The sequence below is a fragment of the Rhinatrema bivittatum genome, chromosome 9 (genome assembly GCF_901001135.1).
Source record: "Rhinatrema bivittatum chromosome 9, aRhiBiv1.1, whole genome shotgun sequence".
Classification (NCBI taxonomy): Eukaryota; Metazoa; Chordata; class Amphibia; order Gymnophiona; family Rhinatrematidae; genus Rhinatrema; species Rhinatrema bivittatum.
The window spans coordinates 142,210,496-142,234,001 of NC_042623.1; the positions used below are offsets into that span (position 1 = coordinate 142,210,496).

General features: G+C 45.2%; 1 protein-coding gene across 1 annotated transcript in view; it reads left to right on the forward strand.

The window, feature by feature from the left end:
* TRIM42 (tripartite motif containing 42) overlaps window positions 1–23,506 on the forward strand; it is a 138,962-nt gene that overhangs the window by 111,024 nt on the left and 4,432 nt on the right. Inside the window, exons 3-4 of the mRNA XM_029617225.1 lie at window positions 510–1,360; window positions 2,231–2,458. Of these exons, the coding sequence (XP_029473085.1) occupies window positions 510–1,360; window positions 2,231–2,458 (1,079 nt within the window). The remainder of the gene's footprint in view (window positions 1–509; window positions 1,361–2,230; window positions 2,459–23,506) is intronic.

The window sequence follows — 23,506 nt, forward strand, 5'->3', positions numbered from 1 at the left end:
GGTATAGAGGAATTGCAGGAGGAACAGCTTAATATTTTTCAAAAATAGTGAACAGCAAACATTTTAATTGATTCAATAATGGACAATATACAGATGGTGCAGATTTAGTTAAAGGAGCAGTCTCCTGACAGGCAGGTCATTGTATGGTATCCAAAAGTCTCAGCGCTTAAATGCTCAAGGCATAGTTCAAGATTTTAACCCTCACATAACATTTACTGAGAAGAAATGCAATGTCCAGAGGGGATTATTGCTAACATGGGCTGATGTGTTTGCATCATTATTTTGTTTTAATACATTGTCAATATGCAAGTAGAAAACATGAACTTTTTGGACAGGCATAGGATTACTATAGATTAAGTTATTAGCATATGTCTCTTTTTTTATGAGGGACATGGTTTCCCTTAAAAGGAAAGCATAAGAAGGGCCAGGAGCTGTTATACTTTTCAAGAGCAGTGCTACTGACAGCAGTTCAATGATTATAAAAGAAAACCCATGATTTTGTTTTACAGTCAAATATGGCCTTGAGACTGACCTCATGGAAATGAACTTACTAAGATCCAACTATAAGATAAATAAAGACAACAGAAAGAAGGAGATAATAAACGGATTCCATAATTTACATGCAATTCTCAATGAACATGAGAAGAATATGTTAGAATCAGTAGAAAACATGGAAAATGAAAAGCAGCAGAGGATAAAGTCATTTCTGAACAAATCAGCACAAACTGCTTATAGTGCGGAAGGTCTTATGCAGTATGCCAAAGAAGCTTTAAAAGAAGAAAACCAAGTAATATTTTTGCAATCTGCAAATACTTTAGTAAAGGAAATAAATGATGAAGTTACCAGTATATACCAGCCTGATCCCTTACTGAGACAAGACCCAATCAGAAATCTTAGACTTAATTTTGAACACATTTCTTCTAGCTTACAAGTTCTTTTCCCACAGACCATCAAGCAAAATGCACAAGATAACCAAATACAATGTGAACAAAAATATCTCTATGTCTCTGATTCAGGCCATGACATTTGTTTACCAAAGATTGTTCCCAGTTGCCAAATAGTGCCTTGTGTATCCACAATATCTTGTAAAGCACTTGATGTTCCAGTCTGTCATCCTGATGCACTAAAGGATGACAACAATGGGAGAGCCAAAAGCTTACCACCGATTACACTACCAAAGTCGAATGCATACAGGTTTTGGCAAGAATATCCTCCGAGTGCTGATACTGTGAAAGACTATAGTGACCATGAGTACTGCCCTTTGGATGCTTCTTCATCACAACAAACTATAGCAAGATGTCCTTCTATCCCAGGACAAGTGAATATCTACCAAACAGTTGCTTACCCAACTGCTGCCAAAGTAAGAGTAGCTTGTATATGTTATAGTAAAACATTATATTCTCTAATAAGCCTTTTATCCCATTTTAATGAGCGTCTATAAACATATATGAATATAGAACATTATAAACTACTTTTACATTTATTTTGAAGTAGAAAATGCTAAATGATATTATATGATAGTTCCAACAACTAAGAAAATACCAGGAAGAAATGTTTCACTGTACGATTTTGACCTTCATTTTAAAGCAATCACTTATTTGTAGTAGTAGTAGTATCCAAAAATATATACTCTTGTTCTACTGCAAATCCCAAAGCATATGACTCAGGTCTTCCATGTGCAATCATTCCATCCTTCAATATCATGCTATGCTACTGATCTGGAGTCCTTGTAAGTTGTGATACCATTTAAAAATCCAATAGAAAGTCCAACAAAAGAAATTGAGGTAGATGTGCTCATAAGCTTTCAAAAATACACAGACTCCTTTAGATGAGACTCTAGAGCTGCGAGAAGGAAGCTGTTGTGAAAATATTGTGAAGTATAAAATCCCCCCATAACAGTCATCAGGAAGTGTTTAGCTACTGATCCAGAAACATAGAAGATCTTCCAAATAATACTAAATTAGCTCAGGTCTGGACTTTTTTAAAAACATCTATTGCTAATCTTGTATTTTTTCCAAAAGTATCTTTTTTTGAAACAGATTTTGAATTTATTAATTTTGATTAATGAAAATTATCAGCTCCCAGGCATGAAGTAAGCTTAAGATATAAGCCTATAAGTGATGAAGATGTTAAGTTGTTTCGTCCTCAATAAATTTAGAAAGGTAGCTTTTCAATGTTATTTGTTCATATGTTGTCAATACAATAAACTAGCTGTATTTATTATATTTAGGTCTTCTGGGCACCTCCACAAGAGGAAGTCGATTTTTATGATGCTGAATTTCAAGAAGTTTTTTCTGATAAAACTGAAGAGTTTCCCACAGGAGATCTCATTGGAAAGATGTTTGGGATTAAACAACAGAGCATGGAGTTACACAATCTGAGTCCTAATGGGGAGTATCTCTTCAGAGTTCGTGCAGTCAACTCAGCAGGCAAAGGTGATTGGAGTGAAGTGCTTAAGGTAAGATACTCTTCATTTCCACTTAATTGCTGTTTACTTGCTTACATTTAGACCATTTGAGAAATTTATTAAAATAAATTCTAATGCAAGCTCTGAAATAGCCAGTTACAATGTGAGTATATATAGGGATGAGCAGCCAAAAAACCATAAGAACATAAGAAATGCCATGCTGGGTCAGATCAAGGTTTATTGAGCCCAGCATTCTGTCTTTGAAAATAGCTAGTCTGGGTCACAAGTACCCAGTTGATCCCAAAAAGTACATCTATTTCTTGTTAGTCACTCCCAGGGATAGCAATGGCTTTTTATCATCTACTTGGCTAATAATGTTTATGGATTTTTCTTCCAGGAACAGAACTTTTTAAAAACCTGCTATGCTAGTTGCTATGATTTGTTTTAAATCTGCTGATTGTTTTAGTATTATATGAATGGGTAAATTACTGTTCTTAATTTGCCCTAAACCGCCCCACTCATGATTGTGTACATTTCTATGCTGTCCCCTCTCAGCCATTTATTTTCCAAGCTGAAGAACCATAACCTGTGTAGTTTCTCTTCACAGAGGAACTGTTCTATTCCTTTTCTTCAGTCTTGTTGCCTTCCTCCACCTGCCTTTTCATTTATTTGATGTATAGTCTCCTCTTTCAGATGGGCATATAAAATGTGAAAGGGTCTGGCACCTGGGTGGGTCAAGTGCCTACCTCTTGGGGTAATGTTCAAAACTCAGGAAATGGGTCAATCGAATGGTGTAGTGAACTTGGGCCCAGAAGCAAGAGGGGTACTGAATTTCTGGCCTGGGCAGAGAAGCCCACCACTTGGATCTCCCCTCTATGATCCCTGTTCTTTACTATCCCAATTGCTTGATACAGGTATTCAATTATACACAGAATAAGGTTATGCCAATCTTTATTCCAAACAGATAAATCTTTATTTCTGGGAATATAAGCAATCAATATTTACAAAATCAGAAAAGGATTGTAAAAATCATTGATTTAATCAGGGTCCACAGGCTTTCACAGCCAAATCTGTCAGTCGTTGTTGATGGGTGGATTGAGGTCATCCCAGAGGCAGCAACCAGTGTAGTTAACAGTCTTTACTGGATGAGGCGGTGTTCCGGAGACCCGGGCACCAATAAGAACACAGTCTGACAGAGGGTGCCCGAGCAAGAGCAGACCGAAGCTTGAATGAACCACATCCAGAACAAAGGCCAAATAGGCGTCTTTAAGCAAGCTGGGTTCATGGCTGGTGGAAGGCTAGAAGCAGTGGCAAGCAAGGCTGAGGTCTGGACGAGGAGAGAGTCAAAGGATGGTCAGACGAAGCAAAAATCCAGGGCTGGAGAGAAGCAACGGCGTGGTCAGGCGATGCAGAGGTCTGGGGCTGGAGAGAGTCAAAGGAGTAGTCAGGCAATGCAGAGGTCCGGGGCTGGAGAGAGGCAACGGAGTAGTCAGGGAATGCAGAGGTCAAACCAGGTTAGCAATCCAAAGGAGAGACGAAGGGACAGGAACTCAGGAACAAGGAACCAGGAACAGAAGAAGCAACGAGCACTCGACTAGCGAGGGGACCTGTTGCAAAGGCAATTTGAGAGAGCGGAGCCCGGCCTTATATACCGGAGCTTAGCCAACGTCATCATCCGGGGCCGCGGCCAGATTCCCACCGCAGGCCCTATTAAAGGATCAGCTATGCGTGCGCGCACACCTAGGGAGGGGTGCGGCGTTGGTTGGGACGGAGTCTCTCTGCAGGCCACGCGGAGAGGCCTGATGCGGAGCATCAGGAACTATAGCAGAGCCAGAGGCCCCAGGGACGGCCCGAGAATGGAGTCAGCGGCCAACAGCTGCCAGAGATGAGGGACCAGGTGCTGGATCACTTTGAGAGAGGTGAGGGGGCCGAGCCGCTGGTCTACCATGGCTGGCACTCGTAACAGTTGGATGACTTGATGTCCTTGTGCCTACAACTGGGCATCCAAATGGCAGATGAAATTGAATGTGGACAAGTGCAAGGTGTTGTATATAGGGAAAAATAACCTATGCTGTAGATACACGATGTTAGGTTCCGTATTAGGAGCTACCACCCAGGAAAAAGATCTAGGCATCATAATGGATAATACATTGAAATCGTCAGTTCAGTCAACATGGATTTACCCTAGGGAAGTCTTGCCTAACAAATCTGCTTCATTTTTTGAAGGGGTTAATATACTTGTGGATAAAAGTGAATCAGTAGATGTAGTGTATTTCGATTTTCAGAAGGTGTTTGACAAAGTCCCTCATGAGAGGAGTCTAAGAAAACTAAAAAGTCATGGGATAGGAGGCAATGTCTTTTCGTGGATTACAAACTGGTTAAAAGACAGGAAACTGAGTAGGATCATGTTGTCAATTTTCTCAGAGGAAAAGGTAAACAGTGGAGTGCCTCAGGGATCTGCACTTGGACTGGTGCTTTTCAATATATTTATAAATGATCTGGAAAAGAATATGATGAGTGAGGTTATAAAATTAGCGGATCATACAAAATTATTCAGAGTAGTTAAATCACAAGCGGATTGCGATACATTACAAGAGGACCTTGCTAGACTGGAAGATTGGGCATCCAAATGGCAGATGAAATTTAATGTGGACAAGTGGAAGGTGTTGCATATAGAGAAAAATAACCCTTGCTGTATTTACACAATGTTAGCTTCCATATTAGGAGCTAGGGATGTGCAGAGGGACGTCATATGTTGCATTCGTGATTCGGATTTGTCGGGGAGCAAATGCGTTGCATTCGGCCGTATGGCGCACCGATACATTAATACGGCGAGTTATATTCGTGTCCCAGCTAAAATTAAAATTAACTACAACCCCCCACCCTCCTGACCCCCCCAAGACTTACCAATACTCCCTGGTGGTCCAGCGGGGAGTCCAGAAGCCATCCCCTGCACTCTCACACTCTTGTTTGCCAGTTTCATCATGGCGCCGATAGCCTGTGTCACAGGGGCTACCGGTGCCATTGGTCAGCCCCTGTCACATGGTCACCGGCGCCATCTTGTGCTCCTACCATGTGACAGGGGCTGACCAATGGCACCGGTAGCCCCTGTGACATAGTATGGGCAAAGGCTATCGGCGCCATTTTGAGTCCTGGCATCGGATGGCTGGCGTGCAGGAGGTCGCTCCGGGACCCCCGTTGGACCCCCAGGGACTTTTGGCCAGCTTGGGAGGGCCTCCTGACCCCCACAAGACTTGCCAAAAGTCCAGTGGGGGTACGGGAGCGACCTCCTGCACGCCGGCCATCCGATTCCAGGACTCAAAATGGCGCCTATCGCCTTTGCCCTCACTATGTCACAGGTACCGACGGTCGGCCCCTGTGACATAGAGAGGGCAAAGGCGATCTGCTGCCAGTGTTCAAAATGGCGCCGATCGCCTTTGCCCTCACTATGTCACAGGGGCCGACCTTCAGTACCTGTGACATAGTGAGAGGAAAGGTGATCGGCGCCATTTTGAGTATTGGCATCGGCCGGCAGGCGTGCAGGAGGTCACTCCCGGACCCCCGCTGGACTTTTGGTAAGTCTTGTGGGGTCAGGAGGCCCCCCCCCCCAAGCTGGCCAAAAGTCCCTGTGGGTCCAACGGGGGTCCTGGAGCGACCTCCTGCACACCGGCCGTCCGATGCCAGGACTCAAAATGGCGCCGATAGCCTTTGCCCATACTATGTCATAGGGGCTACTGGTGCCATTGGTCAGCCCCTGTCACATGGTAGGAGCACAAGATGGCGCCGATGGCCATCTGACAGAGGCTGACCAATGGCACCGGTAGCCCCTGTGACAAAGGCTATCAGCGCCATGATGAAACCAGCACTGAGGGTGTGAGTGCAGGGGATAGTTCCTGGACCCCCCGCTGGACCACCAGGGAGTTTTGGTAAGTCTTGGGGGGGGGGGGTTCAGGAGGGTTTGTTTAAATTTTTATTTAGGTGGCCGAATAAAACAGAAATCCATTAAATACGTGGGGAGTCGCGATGCGTTTCGCCTCCCCACATATTTAACAAATAGGATAAAATACGTTGCGGATCACAAATACGTGGAAAACGGATGCACACCCCTATTAGGAGCTACCACCCAGGAAAAAGATCTAGGCATCATAGTGGATAATACTTTGAAATCGTCAGATCAGTGTGCTGCAGCAGTCAAAAAATCAAACGAATTTTAGGAATTATTAGGAAGGGAATGATTAATAAAACGGAAAATGTCATAATACCTATATATCGCTCCATGGTGAGGCTGCACCTTGAATACTGTCAACAATTCTGGTTGCCGCATCTCAAAAAAGATATGGCCGTGATGGAGAAGGTACAGAGAAGAGCAACCAAAATGATAAAGGGGATGGAACAGCTCCCCTTTGAGGAAAGGCTGAAGAGGTTAGGGCTGTTCAGCTTGGAGAAGAGACGGCTGAGGGAGGATATGATAGAGGACTTTAAAATCATGAGAGGGCTTGAATATGTAGATGTGCATTGGTTATTTACACTTTCGGATAACAGAAGGACTAGGGGGCACTCCATGAAGTTAGCAAGTGGTTCATTTAAGACTAATCGGATAAAAATTCTTATTCACTCAAAGCACAATTAAGCTCTGGAATTTGTTGCCAGAGGATGTGGTTAGTGGAGTTAGTGTAGCTGGGTTTAAAAAAGATTTGGATAAATTCTTGGAGGAGAAGTCCATTTACTGCTATTAAACAAGTTGACTTAGGGTGATGCGTCCGTCGGTCACAGACGGCTGTGACTGCTCTGCCTTACCCCTTTTTCTCTCCTTTCTCTCTCTCTGGGCAAGATGGCTGTCTCCGGTGCCGAGTGCCACAGACCTTGGCGTTCTCCGACGAGCATGGTCGCCCCCATCCACCATGCTCACTCCCATGGTCTCCTAGGGCATGAGCGCACACATCTCTGATGCTCAAATACACGTCATGGCGGGAACCTAAGGGGCGGCCCCATCGCATGACTTCAGTACCTCTGGGTATAACTAGCCTCCACTTCCGCTACCTAAACAAGTTAGCAAAGACTTCACTTCACTACTCTGCCTATCACTAAGGGCCTCTCTCCAGCAGAAGCTCTAGATACCTGCTCCTCGGTGGTCTCTCGCTTCCTACTACCCTTTGGAGTCTCACTAACCTAGACAACTGCTTCTCGGGGGTCTTGTCTCTTATTCTTTCCAGGATATTGGACCTTTGGGTACTCGCTCCTCGAGGGCCTATCCTCTTCATATCCTGCACCACGGACCTTCGGTCCCACCATTCTACCATCAGGGAGATGCCTTCTCTCCGTGAGTACCTCTTCAAACCAACGCTCCAACTCCACCCAATAGCCGCAGCATTACCCACTCTGCGGGCTCCTGCCTATGGTGAACATCTGGGTGAGACTACACTACTGAGCCTGTTGAGCGTATTGGCACCTCGTGGATCAATGCCTTACCTTCCTGCATTTACCATCTATTACAGCAGTACAATAAAGTCTCTATCCATTCTGTGTCTGCTAACTGTATCAAGAAATCGCTGTGGTTCCCCACAGGGCCCCTCCCCATGGGCGGAGTCATCTCCATTGCGACCAAGGGTCCACAATGCCTCAAACACAACAGATTGCTAACTCTATGGACTCGGCTCAGCTTGCAGCCCTGCAGGTCATTCCTGGCCTAGCCCAGTGGATTACAGAACAAGAAAAGTCTTTGGAGAACCTTGGTACATATAGAAACATAGAAACATAGAAATGACGGCAGAAGAAGACCAAACGGCCCATCCAGTCTGCCCAGCAAGTTTCACACTCTTTTTTTTCATACTTATCTGTTTCTCTTGGCTCTTAGTAACCTTTTGGTTCTATTACCCTTCCACCCCCACCATAATGTAGAGAGCAGTGTTGGAGCTGCATCTAAATGAAATATCTAGCTTAATTAGTTTGGGGTAGTAACCGCCGCAATAAGCAAGCTACACCCATGCTTGTTTACCCCAACTATGTAATTCAATATTTGTTGGTTGTCTGTATATAGATCCACTTTTCTTCATTCCCCCTGCCGTTGAAGCAGAGAGTTATGCTGGATATGCATTGAAAGTGAAGTGTCAGTCTTTCTCCCCTGCCGTTGAAGCAGTGAGCTATGCTGGAAATGCTTGAAGTGTCAGTCTTTCTCCCCTGCCGTTGAAGCAGAGAGCTATGCTGGAAATGCTTGAAGTGTCAGACTTTCTTCCCTGCTGTTGAAGCAGAGAGCTATGCTGGATATGCTTGAAGACTTTCTCCCCTGCTGTTGAAGCAGAGAGATATGCTGGATATGCTTGAAGACTTTCTCCCCTGCCGTTGAAGCAGAGAGCTATGCTGGATATGCTTGATGACTTTCTCCCCTGCCGTTGGAGCAGAGAGCTATGCTTGGAAATGCTTGAAGTGTCAGACTTTCTCCCCTGCCGTTGAAGCAGAGAGCTATGCTGGAAATGCTTGAAGTGTCAGACTTTCTCCCCTGCCATTGAAGCAGAGAGCTATGCTGGATATGCTTGAAGACTTTCTCCCCTGCTGTTGAAGCAGAGAGCTATACTGGATATGCTTGAAGACTTTCTCCCCTGCCGTTGAAGCAGAGAGCTATGCTGGATATGCTTGACGACTTTCTCCCCTGCCGTTGGAGCAGAGAGCTATGCTGGAAATGCTTGAAGTGTCAGACTTTCTCCCCTGCAGTTGAAGCAGAGAGCTATGCTGAAAATGCTTGAAGTGTCAGACTTTCTCCCATGCCGTTGAAGCAGAGAGCTATGCTGGATATGCTTGAAGACTTTCTCCCCTGCTGTTGAAGCAGAGAGCTATGCTGGATATGCTTGAAGACTTTCTCCCCTGCCGTTGAAGCAGAGATCTATGCTGGATATGCTACTACCTTCAATCATTTACATGCTCAATGGAACTCCTCAGCTCCTCCTGCAAAGGAGTTGCTGGCACCAGTGATAACCCTTAAGACCACTGTGCCTCTATCTACACCTACCTGCTTCACGGATGAAGCCAAAATGTGCAGAGGATTCATCAATCAATGCAGCATGCATTTTGCTTTACAGCCTACCCTCTTTCCTACTGAGGCTTTAAAGACCCCCTACATCCTGTCGTTCCTCGAAGGACGAGCCCTAGCCTGAGCTTCACCGATTTGGGAATGTAAGGACCCTATCCTAAATGACCTATCAGGATTTCTTCAACTGTTTAAGTCGTATTTGATGACCCGGCTCGCCAGACCATCGCTGGATCCTCTTTGCTTAACCTTCAGCAAGGTAACAAGCCACTTACAGACTTTGCCATTGAATTTAAGACTCTAGCATCCGAACTGCATTGGGACACTGGATGCTTACGTGCCATATTCATGGAGGGTCTCAACTCCCGTATAAAGGACGAACTAGTGGCTCATGATTTGCCTGAATCCCTTGAAGCCCTGATGCAACTAGCAGGGAGAATTGACCACCGTATCCGCTATCATACTCAAGAGGCTAAGAGTCCACGAAAGTCTACAGTGGGGTCTAACCATCCAAAACCTGTGCCTACTGCTTCCAGCTTACCATCTACACCCCTAGAGGAGGAAGAGCCTATGCAACTAGGCCGAAGCCACTTGACCTCTAAGGAAAGACGTCACTGCAAGCGTATTGGCCTGTGCATATACTGTGGCCAATTGGGTCACGCAATCCAAACCTGTCCCATTTGTCCTGAAAACTGACGGGCCTGGGATCTGCAGGAGGACTTCTCCTGGGCCTTACCTCTCCTACTCCTCCATTATCTCTACCTGTATCCCTGCTCTGCGGAGGCCTCGAGTTCCAGACTCTAGCTCTCAATGACTCCGGTGCCAGAGGTAATTTTATTCTGAAGCGCTTGGTACCCCCCTGCCCTTAATATCTGAACTGTCTGATAGACTCCAAGGGGCTAAAATATTTTCCAAATTGGACCAAAAAGGAGCTTACAACTTGGTGTGTATTCGAGAAGGAAACGAATGGAAGACTACTTTTTAACACCTGTGATGGTCACTTTGAATACCTCGTCATGCCCTTTGGTTTAAGTAACGCACCTGCAGTCTTTCAAAATATGATGAACGACATCTTACAGGACTTACTGTATCAATACGTAGTAGTATATCTTGATGATATACTGATCTTTTCTCAGGATCTGCAAAGTCATCAGGAGGATGTTAAGAAAGTCCTAAGACGCATTGCGTGAGTGTCGCCTTTACGCAAAGCTAGAGAAATGTGAATTTCACAAAGAAGCTGTATCCTTCCTGGGATATATTGTTTCGAAGAACGGTTTTCAAATGGACTCTAAGAAACTTGAGAGTATCTGGGAATGGCCTCAACCCACAGGCCTGAAGGCATTGCATTGCTTCTTAGGATTTACCAACTACTACAGATCCTTCATTAAAAACTACTCATCATTGACAGTCCCTCTAACTGCTATGACCAAGAAGGGAGCCAACCCTGCCAATTGGTCTCCTGAAGCCATCTCAGCCTTCATGATGCTCAAAACGGCTCAGACACGGCTTCTTTTCAAAAGAAGCCGTGTCTCAGCTACCCTGACCCACACCGTCCTTTCATCGTGGAGGTCGATGCATCTGACGTAGGTGTGGGGGCGGTTCTAAGTCAGTACAGCGAATCCAATGTACTCCATCCTTTCTCCTTTTCTAGGCAGTTCTCGCCTGCTGAGAGAAACTATGGGATAGGAGACAAGGAGCTTCTCGCGATCAAACTGGTTTTTGAAGAGTGGCATCCCTGGCTAGAAGGCGCTCAACACCAAATAGTAGTATATACCGATCACAAGAATCTAGAGTACCTTTGACATGCTCAACGACTCAAACACCGTCTGGCAAGATGGTCCTTGTTTTTCAACAGGTTCGACTTTCTTCTAAAATATTGTCCTGGAGAAAAGAACACTCGGGTTGATGCCCTATCATGCTCCTTCTCACCGCAGGACATGCCAGATGAACCCCATCACATAATCGATCCCGCAAGAGTGGTTCTCGCAGCCACCTACACGGTACCTGCTGGGAAGATGGTGGTGGCCAGAAATTTAAGAAAAAGATTGTTGAAATGGGCACATAATTCTCGCCTGGCAGGCCATCCTGGACAGAGTCGCACCTTAGCAATGTTGCAAAGATAAAAGGGATGTGCAGACCAAAAGTTTAAGTTCATAAGTCCATAAGTCGAAAGGGGGTCCCATTTGCGGTCAATATGGACATATGGAGAATTCCATAAGTTGAGTCTATGTCCATATGTGCAAATAAAAATTTAAACCCCTCACCCGCCTTAATCCCGCCCCCCCCCCCCCCCCCCAAGACTTACCAAAACTCCCTGGTGGTCCAGCGGGGTCAGGACGCCATTCCTGAACTCCTTTGCAAGGAGCACGTGACGTCGGCGTCACGTGATTCCCCTCGGGTTCGCTCCCGGACCCCTCGTTGGGCCCAAAAGGAACTTTTGGCCAGCTTGGAGGGGCCTCCTGACCCCCCCAAGCTGGCAAAAAGTGCCTTTTGGGCCCAACGAGGGGTCCGGGAGCGAACCCGAGGGGAATCACGTGACGTCGGCGTGACGTGATTCCCCTCGGGTTCGCTCCGGGACCCCTCGTTGGGCCCAAAAGAAACTTTTGGCCAGCTTGGGGGGGCCTCCTGACCCCCCCAAGCTGGCCAAAAGTGCATTTTGGGCCCAACAAGGGTTCTGAGAGCGAACCCAAGGGGAATCACGTGACGTCGGCGTCACGTCGGAGTGACGCGGCGTCACGTGATTCCCCTCAGGTTCGCTCCGGGACCCCTCGTTGGGCTCAAAAGGAACTTTTGGCCAGCTTGGGGGGGCATCCTGACCCCCCCCCAAGCTGGCCAAAAGTGCCTTTTGGGCCCAACGAGGGTTCCGGGAGCGAACCCGAGGGGAATCACGTGACGTCGGCGTGACGCGGCGTCACGTGATTCCCCTCGGGTTCGCTCCCGGACCCCTCGTTGGGCCCAAAAGGCACTTTTGGCCAGCTTGGGGGGGCCTCCTGCTTCAGCATGAATGTATGAGCTTTATCATAAATATCAATTTCCTGAATCTTGCTGGTTAATCACCAGCAAATTCACTGGATTATCTAGACTGGAAATTCTGCGTCTTCTGAAGATTATATCAAGCTAAACACTTTGTAAATGCTATTGCATTTCATTGATTCTAGGTTTTTTTTTTTGCTAGGAGAGATCATAGTAGTCTGTAAAGAAATACATATTAGACCCCGAGGGGAATCGCGTGACGCGGAGTCACGTGATTCCCCTCGGGTTCGCTCCCAGAACCCTCGTTGGGCCCAAAAGGCACTTTTGGCCAGCTTGGGGGGGTCAGGAGGCTCCCCCAAGCTGGCCAAAAGTTCCTTTTGGGCCCAACGAGGGGTCCCGGAGCGAACCCTAGGGGAATCACGTGACGTCGGCATCACGTCGGAGTGACGCGGCGTCACATGATTCCCCTCGGGTTCGCTCCGGGACCCCTCGTTGGGCTCAAAAGGCACTTTTGGCCAGCTTAGAGTGGCCTCCTGACCCCCCCAAGCTGGCCAAAAGTGCCTTTTGAGCCCAACGAGGGGTCCGGGAGCGAACCCGAGGGGAATCACGTGACGTCAGCGTGACGCGGCGTCACGTGATTCCCCTCGGGTTCGCTCCCGGACCCCTCGTTGGGCTCAAAAGGCACTTTTGGCCAGCTTGGAGGGGCCTCCTGACCCCCCCAAGCTGGCCAAAAGTGCCTTTTGGGCCCAACGAGGGGTCCGGGAGCGAACCCGAGGGGAATCACGTGACGTCGGCATGACGTCGGAGTGACGTCACGTCAGGAGGCCTCCCCAAGCTGGCCAAAAGTGCCGTTTGGGTCCAACAAGGGGTCCAGGAGCGGAACCGCGATGGACCACGTGACGTCGGAGTGACGCGGACGTCACGTGATTCCCCACGCGTCCGCTCCCGGACCCTCACGGAACTTTTGGCCAGCTTGGGGAGTTTTGGTAAGTCTTGGGGGGGGGGGGATTAAGGAGGGTGAGGGGTTTAAATTTTTATTTAGATCAACAATCGCGATTTCCAACGTATTCAAAATAGCTATGTTGAATAAGTTGGAAATCCGATCGTTTACGCCTCATCATTTTTTTAAGTTAAAAAAAAAAAATAAGTTGCGTTTTCCATTTAAGTTCAAAACGAATGCACACCCCTAAAAGATACTATTGGTGGCCCACCATGAAGAAGGACATGCAAGCGTACGTGGGTTCCTGCACTGTCTGTGCCAAGCAAAAGGCACCACCCGGGTGACCTTGGGGTTTACTACAGCCTCTACCATCACCGGATGAACCTTGGACACATATCACTACTGATTTCGTAGTGGACCTGCCATCATCCAGCGGCAACAGCATATGGGTTACAGTCGACCGGTTCTCTAAAATGGCACACTTTGTAGCATTACCAAGATTACCATCTGCTACTGAACTAGTTAAACTCTTCATTAGACACATCTTCTGTCTTCATGGGATGCCCAAACATATCCTATCTGACAGAGGAGTGCAATTTACTGCAAAGTTTTGGAGAGCATTATTTCAGAAGTTTGACATCACTTTAGATCTAACCTATGCCTACCATCCTGAGTCTAACGGTCAGACTGAGAGGATGAATAGGATGCTGAAACAATTTCTGTGATCCAATGTCAACTCTAGACAGAACGACTGGGCTGAACTACTGCCTTGGGCAGAATTTGCCATCAATTCACATCCTGCTTCTTCAACGGTGTCTTCCCCTTTCCAACTTGTCTACAGAAGACAACCTTTACCTCCGCTGCCTATGCCATTGACGGTAGCCTCTCCTGCTGCCCAGGCAACCACAGCAGAATTATCCCAGCTCTGGAAACAGACAAAGGAACTCCTTAATAAAGCAGGATAAAAGGCAAAGAGGACCTATGATGTCCATCATCAAAAGGCACTCCAGTTTCAGCCAGGTGACAAGGTCTGGTTAAGCACAAAATAACTCTGACTCAAACTTCCATCTGCAAGATTTGCTCCTCACTTTGTTGACCTTTCACCATCCTTCAGTGATTAGGAAATTTAACATACAGTCTCATACTGCCTCCATCAATGAAGATACAGAATGCATTTCATGTATTCTCTACTAAAGCCAGTGATACTCTCTGAGTTCTCCAGAAAAGAACCAGAGCCCACCAGCCTGGAAACAGAAGATGACATTGAATACGCCGTAGATGGCATCCTTGATGTACAGAAAAAAGGCAAGAATGGGAATACCTCATTTCATGGGAGAACTATGGCCCAGAGGAAAACTCCTGGGAACCACTGGCCAATATTACAGACAAGGAGATGCTCCATCAGTTCAACTTGGCATACCCTCGCAAGCCCAGACCACCTGCGACTGCTCTGCCTTACCTCTTTTTCTCCCCTTTCTCTCTCTCTGGGCAAGATGGCTGTCTCTGGTGCCGTGTGCCGGGGCCTCGGCATTCTCCAACCAGCATGGGCGTCCCCATCCACCATGCTCACTCCCGTGGCCTCCTAGGGCGCAAGTGCGCACATCTCTGATGCTCAAATACACGTCATGGCGGGAACCTCGGGGGTGGCCCCACCACATGACATCAGTACTTCTGGGTATAACTAGCCTCCACTTCCGCTACCTAAACGAGTTAGCAAAGACTTTGCTTTGCTACTCTGCCTGCTCTAAGTTGCCAGCTTAGACACTTCCTATCGCTAAGGGCCTCACTCCAGCAGAAGCTCTAGACACCAAGTCCTGGGGGTCTCTCGCTTCCTACTACCATTCGGGGTCTCACTAACCTGGACAACCGCTCCTCGGGGGTCTTGTCTCTTATTATTTTCAGGATATTGGACCATTGGATTCTCACTCCTCGAGGGCCTATCCTCTTCATATCCTGCACCACGGACCTTCAGTCCCACCATTCTACCATTGGGAAGACGCCTTCTCTTCTTGAGTACCTATACCAACTGGCACTCCAACTCCACCTACCAGCTGCGGGCTCCTGCCTATCGTGAACATCTGGATGAGGCTACATTACTGAGCCTGTTGAGCATATTGGCACCTCGTGGATCAGTGCCTTACCTTCCTGCATTTACCATCTATTACAGCAGTACAATAAAGACTCTATCCATTCTGTGTTTGCTAAGTGTCAGCCAATTGCTGTGGTTCCCAACGGGGACCCTCCCCATGGGCAAAGTCATCTCCATTGCGACCAAGAGTTCACAATGCTTCAAACACAACATAGGGAATGGCCTCTGCTATTACTGGCATCAGTAGCATGGGATCTTCTTGGTGTTTGGGTACTGGCCAGGTTCTTGTAGCCTGGTTTGGCCTCTGTTGGAAACAGGATGCTGGGCTTTATGGACCCTTGATCTAACCCAGTATGGCAATTTCTTATGTTCCAGTAACATTGCAAACACAATCAAGAGTGATCTGATGGAGAAAATTAAGCTGAAATATCCAATTCATTGCCAGATTTTGGAGGGCCTTTTGTAAAGTTTTGGTATCAATTTGAAATTTTCATCAGGATACCATCCCCAAACAAATGGCCTTATGAAAAGGACCAATCAAGACCTTGAGTAGTTCCTTAGATGTTTCATCTTTGCTCATCAGAATGATTGTGACAGATTGCTCGCTTGGGTTGAGTTTGCCCACAATAGTCATGTTAGCGAATCTGTGGGGGCTTCACCATTCTTCACAGTTTACAGTTGACACACTGTTTTTTTTTACCTCATGCTGTTTCGGCAATGGAAATTTCTGCAGCTGATGACTTGGTGTGATACAGAAAACCTGGGCACATATTTGCAATAATTTGGAGAAAGCCATGACCCAGCAGAAGAAATTTTGTGATCGTCATCATAGATGTGAACTTCAGTTTCAGGTTGGCGACAAAGTCTGGCTGTCCACAAGGATTCTACATCTGAAGCTCCCTTGTGCTAAGCTCTGCCCTAAGTACATAGGGCTATATGACATTATTGGGAAAATAAATCCAGTAACCATGCACCTTCTGCTTCCCAACTTATTACACGTTTATTTCACAACTCCTTGTTTAAGCCAGCCACACCAATCCTTTCAATAGGCAAGTAATAACTCTGGATCCAGTTCTGATTGATAGCCAACTTGAGTTTTAGGTTAAGAAGATTCTGGAGTCTAGAGTATCCCATAACATAGTGCAATATATGGTCCATTGAAAGGCATATGACCCTAAAGAAAAACTTGGGTTGAGCATATGACCTCTACATACCTCATCTTTTGAAGACATTTCTTGCAAAGCAATGCAAGAGACCATCTGGAAGTTGTCCCTGAAGGAGGTGGTACTATAAGGATCCATTGCTGAGTGCTCCTCTGGCCTGCAGATGGCACTGTGAGCCACTTGAACTGTCTATCCATTCTTCTCATCTCTGTGGTCTTCACTTCCCCCGATGGCCATCTTGTTTCTTATATAGACGTACTTATACTGAAGCAGTTTTAGCAGTCAGTTGACAGAGCTTAGTCTTACCTTCTGGTGCTTGTACTTTGGCTCGCTCCTGTTTCCAGAAAACCTCATTATATTCAGCTTATACATTCAGCACACCTGTTTGTTCTCCTTCCTGAGTTACTGGATTTATGGTTTGTTCCTGCTCCTTATCCTGTTTCTTACTTCTTGTTCCCTGTCAGTGTTGGGGACGTCCCCCATTTTTCATGCCTTGCCAGTCACCAGAACCATTGTGCTCAAACCAAAGGTAAGAAGGCTGTCCTAAGCAGAAGTCCATCTATTGTTGATGGTCTGGATTTGACTTTCCTAGAATTAGACTGCTCATTTCCGGGGCAACCCATAGACAACAACCATCACAATCTATTCCTGCTTAACTTTGAACCAGCATTACATGGTTTAAAAAACACTCCCATTAAAGGATCCCCTTCTCTACCCTCTTAAAGGAACTACATCTTTAGAACCCGATAAATATGGTGATCTCTCACTATATACATTGCCAATTAGTGTTGTTCATAGAACTAGTCAGATTGTAATTTCTTCTACCCAACACACAACAATTTTAAAACCATGCACAAGAACCAAGGAACAAGGCAAGGGTCTCCCCCATCCAGACTCTGCCAGGCCATGCCCCATCCCACCAGTGGCCTCTTCGATCTCCTCTTCTTCTTGGCAACTGATGGGATGGGGTCCACCGGCAGCCACCTCCTCTTCTTGGATAGTGGTAGGATGGGGTTTACTGGCAGTCTATTGGGCCTCCTCCTCTCTTCTGCCACCACTCACCTGGGTGTGCACACCTGGCAACACTGGACGTGTTCATGGAGGCCCTGCAACAGTTCCTCCCTTCTCAGGCCACCAGGCAATGCTGTTTGGGTGGTCCTGAACCCAAAGTGGATGGGACATGGCCCACCCATGGCTACGCCACTGCTCCTAATATTTTTTGAAGCCTCTCTACCTGGGTAACATCAAGCTAGGTTGAGAGAACATTGCACAAATCTCATCTTTGGGTGAGTTTCCTCACTCCGAAGTTCATCAAATCTTCACAAGAGACCACTGTTCTGTTCATACGTCTCACTTTGAATGTCAAGGTGGCCCTAACCCCTACACTAATACCTAAACCTCACCTTGAGTTACTAGATGGGCTTCCCATAGAGATATAAATACCTATCTAGATGAGGGCATTATGGCTAGTCTCTCTCTCTCTCCCTCTCCATCAGTTATGGCACTTATCATGAAAAAGACAGCACTTTGCATAGGCATTAACACAAATTGTGATAGACTGCCTATTACCATAAAACACACCCCTTTTCCTATCACATGTGATATTTAGTGCATTTTAATAAATCCAGGCCTAAGAGATACCCCATGAAACTATCAGGAGACAGATTTAAAACAAAATGATTTCTTTTTCACATGAAAAAGCCTCAGGAGATTCATGACGGGATCCATAATATGGACATGTAGCTGGCCCAGTATGGCTCTGGATCAATAGGACGAGGGAGAGAATGATTGGATAGTTGGAGAAATTATGTGTGGGCAGGGTGGAGCATAGGAGCAGGAGATTTAAAAAGTCACTTATTAGACAGCACAATCTCTTTTTTTCCTGTGATAGAGAAGCCTTCCCAACCCTCGGCACTGGATTTAAGTTTGGTATCAAAGAATGTCACAGTTTAGCAAGACTAGAGGTTGTTCCAGGTTCAACATGTCACTAGCTATTCATTGACTGCTAAGAGAAAATATATGGCCCCATTCAACTCCCACACTGAGGCTAGTGAATTGAGGGCAGATCAGATGAACTTTGGCAAGTGAATACACCATGAAAAGAAAGGTACAAGGTTATTAGGCATTAGGGGTGTAATTTTTTTTTTTTTTAGTTCTTTTCATTTCGGGTCGTTATCTGTTTGATTTCATTTTTTAAATATTTTCCTAATTTTGGAGTTAGTGCACCTTAACTGGATGTTAGTGTACACTAACTGAAAATGTTACCGATATGTTAAAAAAAAGTGACAGCTGGGGGAGCAGTTTGTTAGCTAGATGTATGGTTCTGCATTCCCATTGGTTGTCTCCTTCGTTACTTGTTTGCGTTGCCAAGGTTGTAATGTGTGACTGTGTTTGTTTGGGGGGTGCGACTGGTGATATGGGAAGTGACTGGGGTGACTGCATGAGGTGACAAGTGGTTGGGGTGGTAACGGGTGAGAGAGAGACAGCCTGGTTTATGTGCGGGGTGACCATTCACCTCATACAGTCACCACATTCACTCCCAACACACACCAGGCTGCCTCTCTCTCCCACTAATCACCCCATATAGTCAGTTCAGTCACACCACTTCTCACCAGTCACCCCCCCCTCCCCACACACACACACATACTTGGCTGCCTCTCTCACCAGTCACCACCCCAATCAGTCTCCCAACTTCACCCCATACAGTCACTCCCCCTCTCACCAGTCACCCCCAGACACCAGGCTCCCTCTCTCTCACCAGCCACTACCTCATCCAGTCTCTCTCCTAGCTGTCACTCCACACAGTCACCCCAGTAACACCCCCTCTCACTAGTAACCATCCCCACATACACACATCAGGATGCCTCTCTCCCAACTGTCATCATACAGTCACCCTGTCATACACACACACACACACACACACACACACACACACACATACACAAAACAGGCTGTCTCTCTCACCAGTCCCACCCCAACCAGTCTCTCTCTCATCTGTTACCCCATACAGTCAACCCAGTCACTCGCCCTCTCACTAATCACCTCCCCCCCAAAACACACAGAAGGTTGCTTTTCTCTTATCTGTCACCATCCCAGTCTCTCTACCACCTGTCACCCCATACAGTCACCCCAATCATACCCCCCTCTCATAAGTCACCCACACACACACCAGGCTGTCTCTCTCTCACTAGTACCATTTACTATTTCTGCCAATTTATCTCCCACCTGTCACCCATAGTCACCCCAGTCACTTCCCCCCTCACCAATCACCCCCACATATACCAGGCTGCTTCTCTGTCACCAGTCACCACCCCAACTAGTCTCTTTCCTGCCTGTTACTCCATACAATCACCCCAGTCACTCATCCTCTCATCAGTCACTCTCACAACCACCAGGGGAATTAAAAATATGCATATCCAAAAATGCCAGGGCCCCTTTTCAAAAATACAATGAAATTAGCAAATTCAAAATATGTATTTGCATTATATAACTTTCCTTTTGTTCAGTAGAACTTGATGGCATTATTATAACACTTGTTTGTTTATATTTGTTACCAGGCATGGCCATCTCCCCACAAACACCACCTTGCAGCTATGGCAACACAAACAAGTAACTAAGGAGACAGCCAGTGGTAATGAAGAACCATACCTCTAGCTATCAAACTTCTCCCCCAATGACACTTTTTTACTTATTGGTTAAATTTTCAATTAGTGTGCTTCCAACATCCAGTTAGCTCACACTAAGTCCCGTTAGTGTGCACTAACACAAAATGCCAATTTCTTTGAAATTTCATCATTTTTTTCTTTCATTTCATGGCGCTGCCGAAACAAGATGAAATGGACAATTTTGTTGCCATTGTCTGTTTTGCTTAAAACAAATGCACAACCTTATTAGTCATTCTAGGCAAATCTTCAGACTTATGAATATCCCCCATACCCCATTACCATTCCACTCCATAAGCCACACCTCAAGATTTAGATAATTAAATTTGACAATCATGATAAATTCACTGCATCTCCTCCCTAAACAATCCTGTAAACACATAATTAGACATAGGCAGGACAAGTTTCAAAAGTCATTTAGTGGGTAAATACCGTTTTTTGAAAACTGACCAAACTAAAAGCATCTAAAACTATGTATGATACAAAGAGAAAGTAGACCTGTGGACTTTGCACCATATGGATATTTTTGAAAACTGGTCATACACTTTTAAATATCAAACTATATTTTGTATATATAAGAATAATACAAATGTGTTTATGAAATCTTGTCACAGTGTCTGATGAATATGTCACCTGTGATTTTTGGGAGTAGACTGCAAAAAAATAAAATAAAAAGACAAGCAATATATAACATTTATAAATTAAAAGAAATTCTTACCACATTGATTGAAGGTTGTCTCTGAAATAACTGGTTGGCCTAGCTGACTGGACTGAACTAAGATATTTTCTCTTACTAGTCACCATACAAACATTTTCAAATTTTTCAGCAACAGTAATACAAACACTCTCTCTTAACAAGTACATTGAAAAGTAACACAAAACTCTGCAGAAAAGTTACTTAGAACCTATATAGTAAATCTGTGATACCAAAACAGCACTAACTCTCAGAACTCAAACAGTAATAACCATATGAAAAGTCCATACTGCAAAAGTTACTCCAGGCCAAAGCACAACATTACCATTCTTCCCAGCAGGGAAAAGGAGTGTCATCTTAGCTTGCACATAGGGCTAAGAACCAGGAAAACTATTTTCCCCACAGACACTGATTATGACCTTGAGCAAATTGCTTTATCTCCTATTGCCTCATGTACCCAGTGAAACTGTAAACTCTATGGCGAAGGGATTTTTTGTACCTGAATTCTAAAAATGCTGTAAATGACCTTGACTATTATTTAGAAAGGCAGGCTAAAAACGGACATTTATTATTAGCAATACACCTCCTATTGGGAAAACAGAACAAGCTGGAGTATACAGAAACTTCACATTAGCAGTTTAACCCATGTTGGTCACACACATAGAATGCTGAAAAATCTTCATCACATACAGAATAAGTGACCACAAATTATAAATAGAAATATACAGATAAAACCTGAAAATTTGCCAATCTACACTTAACCTCCCTCCCCTCCTGTCCCCTGCAGGACAAGATAGAATGAAGAAACTACAAGGGGAGGGGGGAGGCTGGATTAGAGACCAGAGTAACACTTCATTGCTCTGTTCTGTGCTCTGTTTGCTCCAGGCTTATCCCTTCCCTATATTTTCCTGCATCCTGTTTGGGAGGGGAGGGACTAGAGGGCTCTGCTTCCTTAGATTTGGGTCACTGTCCAGTAGAGTCATCAGAGCACAGCCCTGGTGCCACCCCCAAAATTCCTGTGCTCTAGGCAATCTCCTAATCAAAGGACCAGCTGGGTCAGTCTGGCAAGTTGCAGGTAAATGGTTATGCCGTTCATGTGTAATCTAAGCAAGAATGCAATTGACTCTCTTTGGCAGACTCTTTACACTCTAAGAAACAAGCATAAAGTAGCCCAGACTCTCTGGTAAATTATATGCATTAGGCATTCAAAGTCTTAGCAATAATGCAGTTTATCATGTAGCTGGGTTGGTCTATAAGGCTGCACATTCTTATTGTCAGCCTGTTCTGTCTGGAAAGCTGATAGCAGATGGGCAGAAAAGCCAATTGCAAGTGAGGAATTAGAAAATAAGGATATGTATTTGGATAATATGAATGGGAAATTGATTATGAATTAGCAGAGATTTTTTTCATAGGAGGCCCAATATTCAAAGTGTGTTCAGTGCTATTTAGCCAGATAAGCAGAACTTATGCAGCTAAGTAGCAGCTGCTGAATATGCGCCTACAATCAGTAGCCGCCACTTAGAGGTATAAGTCCCTTATATGGTAAAAGTTACATGTACAAAAAAGTAGGCATATACTGGCTGGATCAGGGGCAGAATAAGTTAACCGTATAATTTATATAGCTAACTACTGATTTTCAAAGTTAGCCCATAAGTTTATGTCTAAGTTTAGAAGCCCCATAGAACAGATCTAAACTTAGCTGGGAAGGCTTATATAGTGATTTGCGTACATATTCTCCTATATTCAGTGGCTTTGCCGTGCCGCTGAATGTACATTATAACTTAGCCGGATAAGTCATAATCGGCTGAGTTACTTAACCGGCCAGCACTGAATTTCTGGCCCAGGATTTCTTTTGCTTTCCATATGAGCCCAAAATGTGTTTGCTCATGGGGAGGACAATACATAAACACTAACAAAAGCTGGCTTTCTCATAATCATTTAAAACTCACTACTGCTAAGACTAAAATCATTCAATTATCTTCTATTACACATTCTGCCTGTAGCCCCCCTTCACAAATTGATCTAGATGGTACTCTGTTACCAATCACCTCAAAAGCTCGGAATCTAGGAGTAATAGTAGATTCCAGCCTGTGAATGACACATCACATATCTACGACTGTAAAAAACTATTTAAGCTTCACATGATGAAGCGCTTATGCCCCCTATTATACCGAGATTACTTTAGAGCAGTCTTACAATCCTTAATTTTTAGTACCTTGATTATTGTAATGCTCTACTATTTGGTCTACATGATAATGTGATCACCCACTATAATTAGTACAGAATGCAGCAGCTCGGATTCTAACTGGTATATCACTGGTTACCTATCGACTTCAAAATAAAATACAAAATCCTTACAATTATTCACAATCTTTTATATAATGATACATGGACTTGGCTAAGCTCCCAGCTTTGCATATACAAACCAAACAGAAGCCTACTCTCTATGCATAAAAATTTGCTACAAGTACCCACAATTAAAGTTTCCCACTTAGGCATCACAAGGAGACACATCTTTTCTGTTGCCGGCCCTCAGCTCTGGAATGCTATCCCCAAA